Below are 14,648 nucleotides of genomic sequence, written 5' to 3'. Positions count from 1 at the left end.
TAAGCGGTTGTCTTGGAAAAAGAGTTTTATACACGATTGGTTACGTTACCGAGCAAAATCTGTGAGCTTGTCTTTCTTGGACGATAATAAACCCGACTAACTTCTCTGCACCTCAACTTTTCTCGCCCATTCATAAGGCGATACCCGCACTGAGATTAGGACCAGCTGAGCTCTCTCCCAAACAACGCCAGCTCAAAATACAACTTCCACGCCAACGCGAACGGTTTGGGCCTGGTCAATGTAATGACAGCTTTGCGTGTTTTGGCCCGCGAGTGGTTAGCTGGCTTGGTGGCAACGCTCAGAGACTACAAAATGTTCATTCACAAAATGCCGACAAGCCGCTGCCCACGCAATCGAGGCAAGAACCGCTTATCAAGCTGTCGCTGGCGGTTGGTTGTCACACAAAAAATGGTTTTGCAACGAATAAACAATAATAATTTGCATGTGGGCCGCGTCATGGAAACGTGGCTCAATCAATGAGAAAATCAGCTTACCAACTTATGAAAATTTTGATCTTTTTTTGGTCCATTGGAATTCATTCTGTTAAGTATTTTGGTCAAAGAAAATCAATAATTCTTTGAATTCTTTAACAGCCCACATAGGGAATTTATTGAATTTTTTGGAAGATTTTAAATGATGAAATCATTTTGAGAAAAAAGTTAAATTTAAATTGAATTTTAGTAATGGTTAAATCTTACTATTTCTGAACTCAGTTTCCATGATTTCCATTTATTTTATTTTGCATATTGGTTTTCGAAAGGGGTACAAAGTCGTTATGCCACATTGGAAACCATTTATGTGGGGGCTGGCATTTGTTAAGGGTTTTTGTGGCACTCAGCGGTTGCATGGGCAAAAATAAAAAGACAAAAGGCCTGCACAAAATAGCCAAAAATCGATTTCCGTTCAACTTTTTAGTTTCTGCCTTGCCGTGTTGTATTTATTTGTGCATTTTCCCGGCATTTGCCGCTGCTATTGTCACGTTCGTTTACCTTTGAGCCGAGTTGTTTATGCAATGCAATTGCCCTGGCCCAGACCCGGCTTCTTTTGGCCATTTTGCATTCGAATCGATTTTCCAACTGACATTTCGATGAGTTTTTTTCTGTTTCGTTTTGTTTGGTTGTGCAAAAACGGAAAAATCGAAAAGTGAAATGGATTTGCAGTTGGCATTTGGAACGAATGAATTTCCCTCTTTGGCTGGCTTGGATTGGGTGAGTTGGTCAGTAAATTGGAACACCTTATGTCTTTATTAAGGCGCCTCCCGCTGTTTCGAATCAGTGGCCGCTCTTCTGGCTTTTGCTTTCAATGTCATTTGTTGTGTAATTGAAACATTATTATGGCCAAAACCGAACCCCGTACCAAAACAAAATGAGAAACTCGTTTTCGCTTTTATTGACCATTTGCGCTTCTTTATTTGCTATTATTTCTTGTTTTTTTTTTTATCTTTTTTAAAAAAGAAGCATACATAAAATCTTTAGCTGCCTTTTACGGCCGTCTCTTAACAATCGGCTGCCGTACGGCCAACGTGACACTGATACTTGGCCAGAAGCCAGCGGCAAGACTTTGTGGTCTTTGCCAAATAAGTCCGCTGGACAGGATTATGTGAGAAAAACCCATGTGGGAGCTGCTATTTCAGCTTGTTGGCCAAATATCCGCTCCCAAATGAGCTTAGCTTATTAACTTGACTTGATTAAGGGGAGAAATGCTGGGGAATGGATTATGGATTATGGATGAAAGTCTGGCCAATCTTCTTTGCTTTGCTTTCGTTTGTACTTTTTCGACTTTTATGATCAGCTATCACTCATCAGCCATATTGAGATGCAAATTTAATGAATCCATATTACCACTGAGCAAATTTAATTAAACTTAAATCCCCAAGGGGCTTGGTCGATACTGAATCCAATCGAGCCATATGGATCTCACCCACTTTGATTACATTAAACGTGTCTCTCAGTTTGCGTATCCATTCATGTCATGTCGGGTTATTTACTCGTTGAATTTGCAATATTTTGTGCTTTATTCGGATTTAATGAAATGCGCAGACAACAAAAGTCAAACTCAATTAGATTAAAGCCAGCAAAAATGAACGGTGACGAAATGAACTTTGAACTTTTGGGCTAGGAAATATAGTACGATTCTCTCTTTAATAAAAAAAGAATGAAAAAAAGTTTCGAACTTTGAAGGAGAGCTGTGTATGATTCTTTCTATCAGCCAACTCAAGGAAGAAACCTTAATAGAAAAAAAAAAGGAAACCAATTTTATGTAACACGTACGCAACATTTGTCCTTTTATTTGTCATCCGAAAGTAATTTCTTCCTAGATGAGAAGTTGGTTTATTGCATTCCTTTACTCTCCACATTCGTTTATTGATTTTCCTTGGGATTTCCCTTTGTTAGGGTATGGTCAACTTTTGGCTTACGTAAGATTTGATGTGGCAAGTTAACTTAAGAAGTAAATATTTCATTGGCTTTGGGCTACGCACACCGTCTGTTGGCCAACTTATTCAACTAATTTATTCTCTTCCTCTATTGCAGAACACATCGCCGCTGTGGGAGGACTTTGTGGCTAAGGCCGGAAAACTGCACACATGTCTGAGGTAAGTTTGAGTTTTCTTTATTTTTTTTTTGAGATTTTTATTGAGATTTCAACAGCTTGGAAATAACAACTGCAATTGCAAAACTTTAGAACGAGAACAGGCTAGTGAATAAACAAATTTTCCGTTTACCTCAATTTGTTTTATGCTTTCCACTTCCACTTTCCCACACAAATGCAAACACACACATAATGTGTCTATGATTATTTTTGTGTTTTTTCTGCTGTTGCTAAATTTGTTTATTGCTGTTGGGCGGGGACCACCGACACAGTCTTTGGGTTTCTGTTTGTTTTGTTTTTTTTTTGTTGTTTTTTTTTTTTTATGCTCAGACTTGGCCCAATTTCGCCTTCGGACGAGGGTCTTCCCCACCCCCAGTAGTGTCTGGGCATAAGTATATAGCCGCCGAATAGCGGTTGCATTAATCATTACCCCAAAATCCTGTTGTCCGAGTTGATATCGCCGAGCTTGCCAAAACTTGCTCTGAGTGTTTGCCCACTGCGCTTGACACACATCTTGACCGCATCTCTGCGAGGTGAGGACGCTCGCCAGCCACTTGAGCGGATCGAGACCCGCAGTTGGGTGCCCTCTTTCCATACCCTAGAGATGATGGGTATCTCATCATCTCTGATTGTGAATTGCTGGAACCAGTTCTATCAACGGTAGTTGATTAATCGGTAGATGGGTCACTTAAGAGTTAAATAAGACAAGATTGTGTTGTTAATTATATTAATACTAACTCAAACCAAACAAGTTAAGAGAAAACCAATCAGGAATCAGCTAATCTGAAAGGGTATTCCAATGTTCGTCAACCTCAGATAGTCCATCTTCTTTTAGAGTATCTCTTTAGTTCTTTTCAAGATGTCGCCTAATTGAAATGTCGCCCACGGGCAATTGGAGAAGATGTTTATTAAATCTAGTTGGCTGGCGGCTGCTTGGGCCCACAATAATAATAATAATAATGATGTTATTCTTTGCTCTTTTCTGTTCGCAGGGCCGCCATCCAGGCAATCGCCGCCTATTTGGATGCCTTCCAAAAGATAGCCGATGCGGCGACCAATTCAAGAGGTAAGTTCAAATTGTGTATTAGTCTGGGCTGGCTGGCTGGCTGGCTGCCCCCCATCATATTAATGGGACCGGGGGATCTCCCCCCAATGATGTACTGTATCTCTTTCCCCGGCTCATTATTCATGCGTCTGCTCACAGTCGGCAGCGGTCATCGATCTGATTTTTTTTTTTTTACACATTCACGCTTTCGATGTTTATATGCGAGTATCGTTGAATGTGCCCCACGAGTATGTGGCCGGGCGTTCTGTTTCAACTCACGCATTTCGCTGGTCTTGCTATTTATATTTATTTATTGGCTGCTATGCGTCGCACTCATCGAGCACCGGATTATGCAACGTCCGACGTTCAATGTCCGATTCTTACAGCCCACCTCGACCAGGACGGGAAATGCGAAAATTAGCAGATGGGAGAGCTTTGATCATGATGTGTTATATGTCGCCCCTCAGGGAAACTCATTCAAAGCAGCTTGAATCTAGCACAAGCTTATTGTTGTTGACAGTTTTTTTTTTTGTTTTTTTGTTTTGCCAGCTAGTTAGTTGCATTCTTTTGACTAACAAATCTAGGTCTAGTCAATCTAAGCTCTTGGGTTTTAAACAAATTTAAACAAATTTAAACAAAATTTAAGAAATTATTTAAGTAAATACAAAGGTGCTGCGATAATGAAGTAATAATATGTTTTAAGTTTTAATTTTTATTCCGCAATAACAAAAGTTCGTTAATGAAATAATTAGTTAGTTAGACATGCAATTTGAAAGTACTTACTAAACATGCAACTGATGGATTCCACTTATTATTTTGTAACTGCATTTAATAGATATTTTACTCTTAAGCTTCCGTGCATAATTCCTTGTTTTGATAGTTCATTAGCTAGTGTAAGACTGGATTGATTTATTCCTTATGAATATTTAGTAAAAATGCAGAAACTAAACTATCCATAGCTGAATTCCTTCGTCTTTTTTGCGGGTAATAACAATAAAGATTGTGGTTTATACATAGTTGATTGATAAATCTTCAGATATAGCTGCGGTAAAACCTGCTTTATTCAGTTAAGCTTCCGAATTCCAATTTCAAACGGCTGATGTCGGGCTTGGAAGACTTAACTTTTCAATCATCTCTATAGAGAGCTAGCATATTAGCATATATTGATCCGCCCCAGCCATGTGCACCCTTTCTGGCTTTTTTATTTGGCTGGTACTAAGTGCATATCCTCGTAATTCCTGCCATTAGTTAGCCACCCCTGCTGGCCTGGCCGTTTGCACTTGCTAAATGGTTTCATTAGCCTTAGTGGTTACTTGGCTTAGTTCGGTCAAGCATCGGCAGAAGTGTCAGGTCTCCTTTTTTGCCTTTGCCACCCCAGAACGAGGGTGGAACCCAACTCGAGTCTCGGCTCTAGATTCACACTCTTGACACATGGCCATCATGAATCCTTTAAGGTGGTGGTGCTTTTTTCTGTGCGGAGTGCCCATTCAATTAAGTGGGATTTGGAGCAAGTGGCTCCGAGAGAGCCCCGGCCGGCAAGTCAAAGCGGAATCAATAAGCTGCTGCCTATTTGGCAGATAATTACATATTAAACGAGGATGGCAACAGTCACAGTTTGAGTCTAAGGCAGTCCGAGATAATCGGGCCGCCTGTCATTTGCTGGTGATATGCAGAAGCAGAAACAGAAGTAGGAGCTGGAGCAGGAGCAGTGGCAGTGGCAGTGGCAGTAGCAGTTAACCTGACCAGTTTTCCCGGATCCGACTTTGAATCTATCTCTGGCATGGCATAATGGGCACACACGGGACTCGGGACCGATGACTGAAGGAGTGGAGTCCCGAGTCGTGTCGCATGCAATGTCTGCTGCGCCTCCAAATCGAAACGACAGCCCATGGCGTGCGATTGTTGCTGCATGCTCTAAACATTTCCGCTGCCAGCTTTATGCCCCAATCCCCAACCTCTCATGGCTGGATGTTCCCCTTCAGTAATTTAATTTGGCAACTGTTTAATATTGCATGCTTACTTGTTTAAACAGAATCGCCCGACGGTTTTATAACTGCAATTAAACTTGGAATCCGAATTATACAAGATCTGGGCAATGATAAAGTAAAGGGATGCGATTTGTTATGAGAATGCTTAGCCAAATCTGTTTAAAGCCACTTTATCACTTGACCCACCTTTCTAAGATCGTTTATATTCTTGACCGCCTTACTAATTCACATTCCTCCTATTGCAGGCGCCTCCAAGGAGATTGGAACCGCCCTGACCCGCGTCTGCCTGCGCCACAAGGCGGTGGAGACGCGTCTAAAGACCTTCACCAGCGCCATCATGGATTGCCTAGTGCAACCGCTGCAAGAGAGGATCGAGGACTGGAAGCGAACGGTGGCCACCATCGATAAAGACCATGCCAAAGAGTACAAGCGCTGTCGCAGCGAGCTGAAGAAGCGCTCCAGCGACACGCTGCGCCTCCAGAAAAAGGCGCGCAAGGGCCAGACGGACGGGCTCCAGTCACTGATGGACTCGCACATGCAGGATGTTACACAGCGTAGGGCCGAACTGGAGGAGGTCGAGAAGAAGTCCTTGAGAGCGGCCATGGTGGAGGAGCGGCTGCGCTACTGCAGTTTCGTCCACATGCTCCAGCCAGTGGTGCACGAGGAGTGCGAGGTGATGTCAGAGTTGGGTCATCTTCAGGTGCGTAGAGTGGTGTTTGCCATATAATTTTGATGACTTTAAAACTTATGCTTTTACAGGAAGCCATGCAGTCGATTGCCCTGGTAACCAAGGAGCCCAGCGTCCTTCCCCAGGCCTCCGAGGAGCTTATCCATGACACCAAGGCCAGCATTAATCTGTATCCCGAATCCCCGGGCGGAGGTTCCGGCTCGCAGGGTGGCGGCTGCTCCAACTCGCTGGGCTCTCGAAAAAGCTCCGTCTGCTCCATCAGCAGCATGAACAGCAGCGGCTCTAGCAATTCGCCGGGCCATCACCATTACCCACGCTCCCTGTCGCAGGTGCGTCACCTTGGAGGGTTTCCTCCTTGCCCACCATCAAACCCGCATTCGGCACTGTGGCGTCCGCTCATTTCTTGGTTTTCATCAATGTTTTTTTTGTGTTTCGATTTCGTTTCTTTAGTTTGTAACGCCCGCAATTCGCTTGAAACCTGGTGAATCCAGTGATAGTGGCTTTTGCTCATCGCCAGCTCTAACAACACAGGTTTTCATTTCTTTTTCTTCCGTTTCAATTTACCAAATTACAAACACTTTTTGTATGGTTCTTAGACTTCCTTTTCGGTACTAACATTTTGGTTTTGTTCACCCGATAGGCTTCGAATGCAACGAATCAGACGGCGAATGTATCCACCTGGCCCCCACATTCCCAGGACGCTGTGGACGCCCTGCCACCGACCGCCGACCGTCCGCACACGATTTCCACGGCCTACGAGAAGGGCCATCAGCGTCCGCCACTGACCGTCTACACGTTCCAGAACCCGGAGACTATTCACGAATCGGGCAGTTGCCTAAACAATGGAACCGCCGTTCCAAATGGACAGCCTGCATCGGGACAAGCCACACCGGCCACCCAGAAGTCTCCGGCTGCCTCACTAAGTCGGCCACCCTTGCCAGTTGTAAGTATGGTTGGGTTATATAGCCAGATCAGAGGTAGTAGGTTTGAATCTTTGAACAGAATTATTATTAGAAGGCAAAAGCCTTAAACGTAAGGCAGATATTGTTAAGAAAACGACAGTTCTTGTTAAAGTAACAAAAAGAAAGGGTTAAAACTAATCAATTTGATAATCACTATATAGACTTTACTGATCAGCAGTTTATATAGACTCCAATCAGTTTGATTTAAGTAAAAAACTTCAAGAAATTTAAGGTGAAAACTAACTTAAACTTATAAAAGCCTTCTAAGAGGGCTTTAAGAAAATCGTTGTTAGCCATAGTCGGACCACCGTCTATTGCCTTTTTTACACGTTATTAAGTTGTCTCTCTCGTTCTGTTGGCCATGACACTCGCCATAGAAGCCAGCCCACGTGGTGAGTATCCCAGAGTCAGAGCCCCACCATTCGTAGATCCAAAAGCGCGCTCATCTGCATGCGCCCCGCTAGACCACTGACAACTAGGTTCCTTAAGTCGCCTCATCATAAAACCCAAAATTTCTTAACTCTCGGAGGTCACTAATCTATGGCTTAAATTCAACTTTCAGCGCTGCTCGTCGCTGGAGCGACCGCTCTCGGCCCAAAGTAACCACCGTCAGGGAAGCGGAAGCAACCTGCTGCAGCGCCAGTGCCCCTCTCCGATTCCAGCTCATATCACGAAAGGTAAGTGGCCCCCCTCGTCCGGCACTTGTGCAGCTTGTCTCCGTGTATTTGTGTGCACGCTTGCCCCTGGCTAATCCCATCAGTCTTACTAATGACCGTGTCCACCCGCATGTCCCTGCTAACATCATACGCACACAGAGCTGTCCGCAGCGCATCATGCACAGCAGCAGCAGCAGCAGCAGCAACAGAACCAGCAGCCCCAGACGCCGCCCACCTATGTGAACATGTCCGAGCTGGCCACCATGGCGGCCTTGAAGCTGACCAACCAGCAGCAGCAGAAGCCCTCTCCACCGCCTCTGCAGCAGCAGAGCTCCATCGATTCGACCAGCTCTCAGCATTCCAACGACTCCACCGGCTCGCATCAGCTCCTCCAGCAGCAGCAGCAGCAGCAGCATCAATCGCACCAGAATCATCACTCAGCCACTGCCACACGCTCCCATTCCATATCCTCGACGGCCTCGTCACTGCACTCGCATCCGTCGATCGACTCCACCGTCGCTTGCGGCTCGCTGGTGGGCCAGACAAACCATAGCACCAGCACCAACACGAACACCACCTCGCCGTCCAGTGGCAGTTCTACGCCACAGAACCATTACTCGCCCCTGCTAACCAACTCCCCAACGTCCACCGCCGCAGGTACTCCTAGTGGCAGCAGTCTAGGTCAAGGATCCGCACTGGGATTTGTCTACCAGGTCAGCTCACCGACGCCTCCATCCAGCGAAGTGCTGAAGATCACCGAACAGGCGGCAGCTGGGCAAGATCATGGACCGACAAACGGCGAGGAAGAGGAGATGGATGAGCGGTCGCGGGCTTCTGTTTTACAGAAGGCCTCCATGTTCGAAAAGGCGGCAGCAGCGGCAGCGGTCTCGCCACCAGCTCCCAATCAGGTACCATCAGCAGCATCTCCGGCTTTGGCAGGCGGAGGACGACGATCCGAGGCGGAGCAACAGGAAATGGGTAAGTGAAATCATCGACCGTGGCCGGATCGTTGAAGATGAAGTGTGTCGAATCGATCCCTGCACCATGTCCACCCAGCACCAAAGAGCACCTTGAACATGAGATTCCCACGACCCCACTTTACTTCTCTCCACCGCCCACTTTTATTTATAATTGACAAAGATATCGTGAATATTTTTTAACCCCGAAATTTCTTTTTCGTTTTTCCTCCCCCGTTTTCTCAACAATTTTTGGTTTGTTGTGCGAATGCAACGACAACAACTTTTGACTCCATGTTCGTTCACCCCACCCAAATCTCTTTCATCTGTAAACTATTATTCACAATGAACCAAATGCACAACAACAACAACAACAACAACACCATCTCCAAAATCAATACCAACAACTATGCAAATATGATCTAACAGACAAGTCTTTCGAAGATTCAATACAAGCTCTAAATAATCTAATTGGCGAACTAGACTCGTTTCAACGCGAGATCGATGAGGGCAAGGGCAAGCCGATGAGCAGCATCATCAGCAGCAGCAACAGCAACAGCAACAGCAACAGCAACAACAACAATACCACGACCAGCAGCAATAGCAGCAGCGACAACAACAATCTGCCGGTCACCAGCAACATCGAGCCCTGCGCCATCAGCAATCAGACGAATTCGAGCGGCTGTGGAACTGACATATCGGACACCACGTCCGACGAACTGGCCGGCGATGATATGGACGCCAGGCGGCGGGATCGGGATAGAGATCTGCTGGGCGCCAGCGATTCGGAGCTGAGTCGCTGCTATGTGAGCGAGACGAGTTCGCTGACCGGTGGCTTTACGGCCGGCGGCTACGAGAATCCCACTTTCGCGCACTTTGTGGCCAATGCGAATCGGGAGGATGCAGTTTCGTTGGCCTCGGACAGCGTCTGTCTCGGCCAGCCACGCCACGCCTACGTGGACACCTGCAGCGACAGCGGCAGTGCCGTGGTGGTGATCTATGACCACCAGATACCCAACACGCCGGACATCGAGTTCGTGAAGCAGAACTCGGAGATAGTAGTGCTGCGGACCAAGGATCCGCAGCCTCATGCGCTGCAGTTGCACGAAATGCGCGAGCTGCAGCAGTTGCCGGACAATCTGGCCGGTTCGCCGGATTCGTCGCCGGACTCAACCGGTGGCAAGGCGCCGCCGACAGCAACTGTGGCGCCCGCCAAGCAGCGACTCTCCTCGTTTCGCGCCACCAGTGAGCAGCAGTTGCAGCTCCTTGGACGCGGCAGCCCGCAAAGAGGTAAAGCATCCACTGAGCAATCGGTACAGAGCAGGCCACAGGACCAGCACTCCCCACAGGCACAGCATCAGGATATTGAAGGCAGTAGCCAGCCAGTAGAACTTGCCAGGCGCCATCTGCCCCCCAAGCCCACCAGCTTGAGCATTTTCAATGGTCCTGCGCCCAGTGCGGGCGATAGGCCTCTGGTGCCGCGAAAGTCGGACTTTAAGGCCGATCTAGATGCGAAAATTCGCAGGCAAAAGCTGAAGGTTAAACAGCAGTTGCAGCAGCAGCAGCAACAGCAACAACAATCGCCGCAGCAGCAGCATCAGCAGCAAGCACCACAAGAACAGCAACACTCACCACAGTCGCCCCAAACCAGAAACTGTAATGTCACTAATAAAACAGCCGCCAATGTTACTGCATCTGCATCTGCATCCGCATCTGCAACCACTGACCAGTACCCGAGTCAAAATCATAGAATGCCAAACCAAAATCAGACAGCCACATCCAATCATAAGCAGTGCAAGACGCCCGTAATCATGGCATTGTCACCGTCATCACCTCGCAGCCATCAACCATTATCATCGTCATCGCTATCGTCATTACCATTACCAGCCACCATATCATCACCATCAAATGCTCCGCCATCGATATTGCCCGCCAGTGACCGACCACCCGCCCATCCATATGTGTGCTCCAATGCCCCAGCCAATCCCCATCATGCCAATAGCATTACCAATGCCACTGCCACTGCCAATGTCAATGCCAATATCAAGCCGTGCATTACGCCCCGGCCGGCCTCGTTGTCGGGTTCGTTTCGATTTGATTTTTGATTTGTTTGGGTTCTTTTGGTTATTGGTTTTTGATTCTTCAGTTCCAGTTTCCTCATTTTGAGATCTTTTTCTTACTTGATTTTTAGTTTGTTTTATGCTTGCAATGGCTTTCAGCATCAGCATTTATTTATTAACTTCCAGTAAAGTAAAAAACTTGTTCTTAACTTCATTTTACAATAATAACCAAGTTTGAAAAGAATAAACTATTGATCAAACTTAAAATCATAATCTTATAATCTTATAAACTGCTTTTTAAATAGCTGACATTATTGCAAGCGTAACTGAACATCGGCTAGCCGAAGTTAAGTTTCTATCTGGTTTATGATTTCTTCTTGTTTGGCTTAACTTTCCTTCACGTTCTGCTTTAAGTTAGTTTAACCTTTCTGCTATTGGAGTTGGTTTCTCGCACTAAGTACTAAGCTCATTCGAATCATGCCACAAACATCAAAACAGACAAACCAAAAAAAAACCGCACGATACAGTCACTAACTGCTAAATGCTTAAGCACTAATCAGAATCGGCAGATTGTAATTAAGTATAAACTTAAGACGAAATTCGCATATTTGGAAAAGTCATGGCTTAAATCGAGAGAAATTCCATTTCTTCATGAATTGTTATCAAAAGTGTGATCACTGCTTGTAACGCTTCTCCACCAGCTTGGGGGTCCATCCATCCAGTTTCAGATAAGATTCCCGAGCATCTTTCATAACCTTACTCGATCTCAGCAGCTCCTAACTCTGCGACTCTCTCTCTCTCTCTTAACTACTGGTATTAGATGGTGTCCTGTGTTTTGTGTGCCAAGTGTATAAACTGATAACTGTACATAACTGTGAATAACAAGATCAATCTAATTAATGACTAATTCGAATTACATGCCACCTTACTGACCGCGATCTTTGACCATTCGCAGGAGGAGCAGCAGGCGGTGGCTCCACGCGCATTGCACGCCGTTCGTCCATCAATCAGGCCAAGCCACCGCCGCCAGTGCGACGCAGCTCGTCGGTGACCCCCAGTCCCAATGTCTCGGTCGGGGTGAGTTAAGCCTTCAATTATCCGCACCTAGTTAAGTTAGTAAACTAAACTAAGTTAGTTGTTAAGCCGCTCAACACGGGGTCACACAGTCTTTGGTTTCCTCTTTGCTTTTATTCTTTAACTTATGATTTAATTACGCAACGCAGCTACAGCAACAACAACAACAACAACCACAGCACGCAAATTTGCCGCAACAAAATCACCAACTAAGTAGCTCCAGCGAGCACTTACCGCCACCGCCGGCATTCATGCTGGACGCCATGCCCCAGATGCCCAGTTCAGCGCTGAAGGTATCTGAGACGGTAAGAGCCCTGGCAGCCATGCGGCACCAGCCAGCCTCACCTGTGTCGCTAAGACGCATGCAACAGCTACAACAACAGCTACACCAGCAACACGTGCAGCAACAACAACCCGCATTGCAGGTGTGTGCACGCGTCTAGGCATGGACCCATCAGCACTCTTAGAACTTTTTCTATAACTTTTGATTTATTTTCATTTCAACTTATGTTTGCTTTGCCACTATCACACTGTCGAACCGAAACCCCACATCTCCCACATAGTCTGTGCACAACTCCCCCCTGAACGATGACCTGACCGTCTACTACGACTCCTATTTGGATCTGCACGCCTATGCCCAGGCCTTGGCCAATGGCCAACAGCCGGCGGGCCAGCAGATGGCCAACCAGCAACGCTTTAGCCACCAGCAGCAGCAACAGCAAAATTTCTATCTGCAGCAGCAACATCAGTCAACGCAACCGCCTGTTTACCAAGCTCCTCCGCCCGCCGATGCCGTAAGTGACCATCAGGGAATCCGAGTGGCCACTAACCAAAACTAACAGCCGTCCTCGGGAGTGTCTTACTAGCCTAACACGACTGCCCTCCATCCAGCTTAGTTGTAATGCCACCTAGTCATAGATTAGTCTACCGCTTAGCTTTCGTCGTGCCTCGGCTACATTTTTAATTTGTGCCTGTCTTTTTCTCGTTTCTTCTCATGCCACAACTCCACCACTATCACTGACACACATTCACCATCAGACGTTCCGCACCTCATCACCAGCCGCGAGCGGAGGGGGTGGCGGCGGCATCTACGCCCAGCCCAAACTGGTCAACAGCATGTCCAGCTTCCGCACCAGCAGCCCCAGTCCCAACGGACACGCTCACCCACTGCCACCGACACAGCCAAAGGCGAATCCGAACCTAATTGCACAGCTCAATGCACGACTCAGCGGCAAGCAGCAACAGCAACAGCAACAGCAGCAGCAAGTCGAGGGGATCTACGGCAACCAGCAATCAGCAGGAGGAGAGTCCATCTACATGCGGAGTGGCTTGTCCATGTCGCAGCCGCAACAGCAGCAACACTATGACGGTAAATCAGAGCAAATACAGCTGCAGCACCAGCAACAGCATAGAATTTACGCTAGTTTTGGCACCTCATCATCAGCAATGTCATCGGCCCATGTGGCCAACAGCAGCACTAAACCGTCCATTCTAACACCGACCACCTCTTTCAATGTCTTGCCTCACTTTCCCCTGTCTTCATCCACATCATCGTTGCTCTCAAAAGTCAGCTCATTCTCGAACTCTTCATCCGCATCCCCACCAACAACGGCAGCGGCCTCCGGCTCGGCCAACTCGCATTATCAGCCACCTCAGCCGCCGACTGCAGCAGCTGCTAACAGCAAAGACTTTGCCACCTACTCAAGTTCGTTTACCAAAAATCCAGCAGCTGCGCAATCGTCGAACATGCGACAGGCCCATTCCCATCAGCACCACCAGCAGCCGCAGCAACATTACACCTGTCCGCCTCCTCTGGAGGATCCCCCACCGCCGCCTATTTACGCCGCCGGTGCATCGGCCACGATGCCCAAGAAGATGGCCCGCCCGCCCACTGGCCAGAATGCGCAACATCCAAGCGCCTATGCAGCAGCCTCGGCGACGGCCACGCTGCCTAAGAACATAATGCAGCAACACCAACGGTTGCAGCAACAACAGCAGCAGCAGCAGCAGCAGCAATATCAACAGCCGGCAGGCATGGGCAATGGTCACTTAGGTCAGCGTCCGCAGTTGCCGCTGCCCCAGCAGAAGCTTCGGGCTGCACAGCAGCAGCACTTGGCAGAACAGCAGCAACATCAGCTGCAGCAGCAACACCAGCAACGCCAGCCACCCATACCCTCACGCCACTCGAGTGTTCAGCAAAAGATATTCGTCTCAACGAATCCATTCATACAGACAACGGCCGTCAAGTTTCACTCGCCCTCGGCCTCGCCCACTCCCTTAACTGGATCTGGATCTGGGTCCTTGGCCAGCATTTATGCCACAACTTCGCGCAGCGGCCACCATCACCAGCAGCAGCCGCTGCAGCACGCTCAGGTGCAGCAGCAACACTACTACCGCGACGTTGCCGGGAGCAACAGCAATGGCGGCGCTGCCTACTATAACCACAATGCCCATGCCCATTCCCAGGCACATCATTCAAGTAAGCGCGCGAGCTGGATTTGATTCGATTCGAATTGATTTGATTTCGTTTCGTTTCGTTTCGTATGATTTTGTTGCAAGGAATGAGCGCTGATTTGTATATTTTTGTTATGTTTGCTGATTTTCGATTTCTCTCAATTTGAAAGAATTTA

At 47.3% G+C, this 14,648-nt stretch overlaps 1 protein-coding gene across 28 annotated transcripts in view; it reads left to right on the top strand.

The window, feature by feature from the left end:
* LOC108112604 (protein MTSS 2) overlaps positions 1 to 14,648 on the top strand; it is a 41,777-nt gene that overhangs the window by 25,565 nt on the left and 1,564 nt on the right. For 3 of the 28 annotated variants that reach the window (XM_017222669.2, XM_017222665.2, XM_017222664.2), the window contains exons 3-15: positions 2,532 to 2,593; positions 3,582 to 3,655; positions 5,868 to 6,322; positions 6,382 to 6,639; positions 6,761 to 6,841; positions 6,951 to 7,253; positions 7,835 to 7,949; positions 8,088 to 8,906; positions 9,314 to 10,966; positions 11,900 to 12,021; positions 12,168 to 12,443; positions 12,582 to 12,812; positions 13,057 to 14,497. In XM_017222669.2, the coding sequence (XP_017078158.1) occupies positions 2,532 to 2,593; positions 3,582 to 3,655; positions 5,868 to 6,322; positions 6,382 to 6,639; positions 6,761 to 6,841; positions 6,951 to 7,253; positions 7,835 to 7,949; positions 8,088 to 8,906; positions 9,314 to 10,966; positions 11,900 to 12,021; positions 12,168 to 12,443; positions 12,582 to 12,812; positions 13,057 to 14,497 (5,890 nt within the window). The other 25 variants (XM_017222674.2, XM_017222673.2, XM_017222680.2 and 22 more) reach the window with 20 other exon arrangements.

Source organism: Drosophila eugracilis, unplaced genomic scaffold, assembly GCF_018153835.1.
Source record: "Drosophila eugracilis isolate 14026-0451.02 unplaced genomic scaffold, ASM1815383v1 contig_90, whole genome shotgun sequence".
NCBI classification, from domain to species: domain Eukaryota; kingdom Metazoa; phylum Arthropoda; class Insecta; order Diptera; family Drosophilidae; genus Drosophila; species Drosophila eugracilis.
This window is presented reverse-complemented; position numbering and strand designations above follow the sequence as displayed.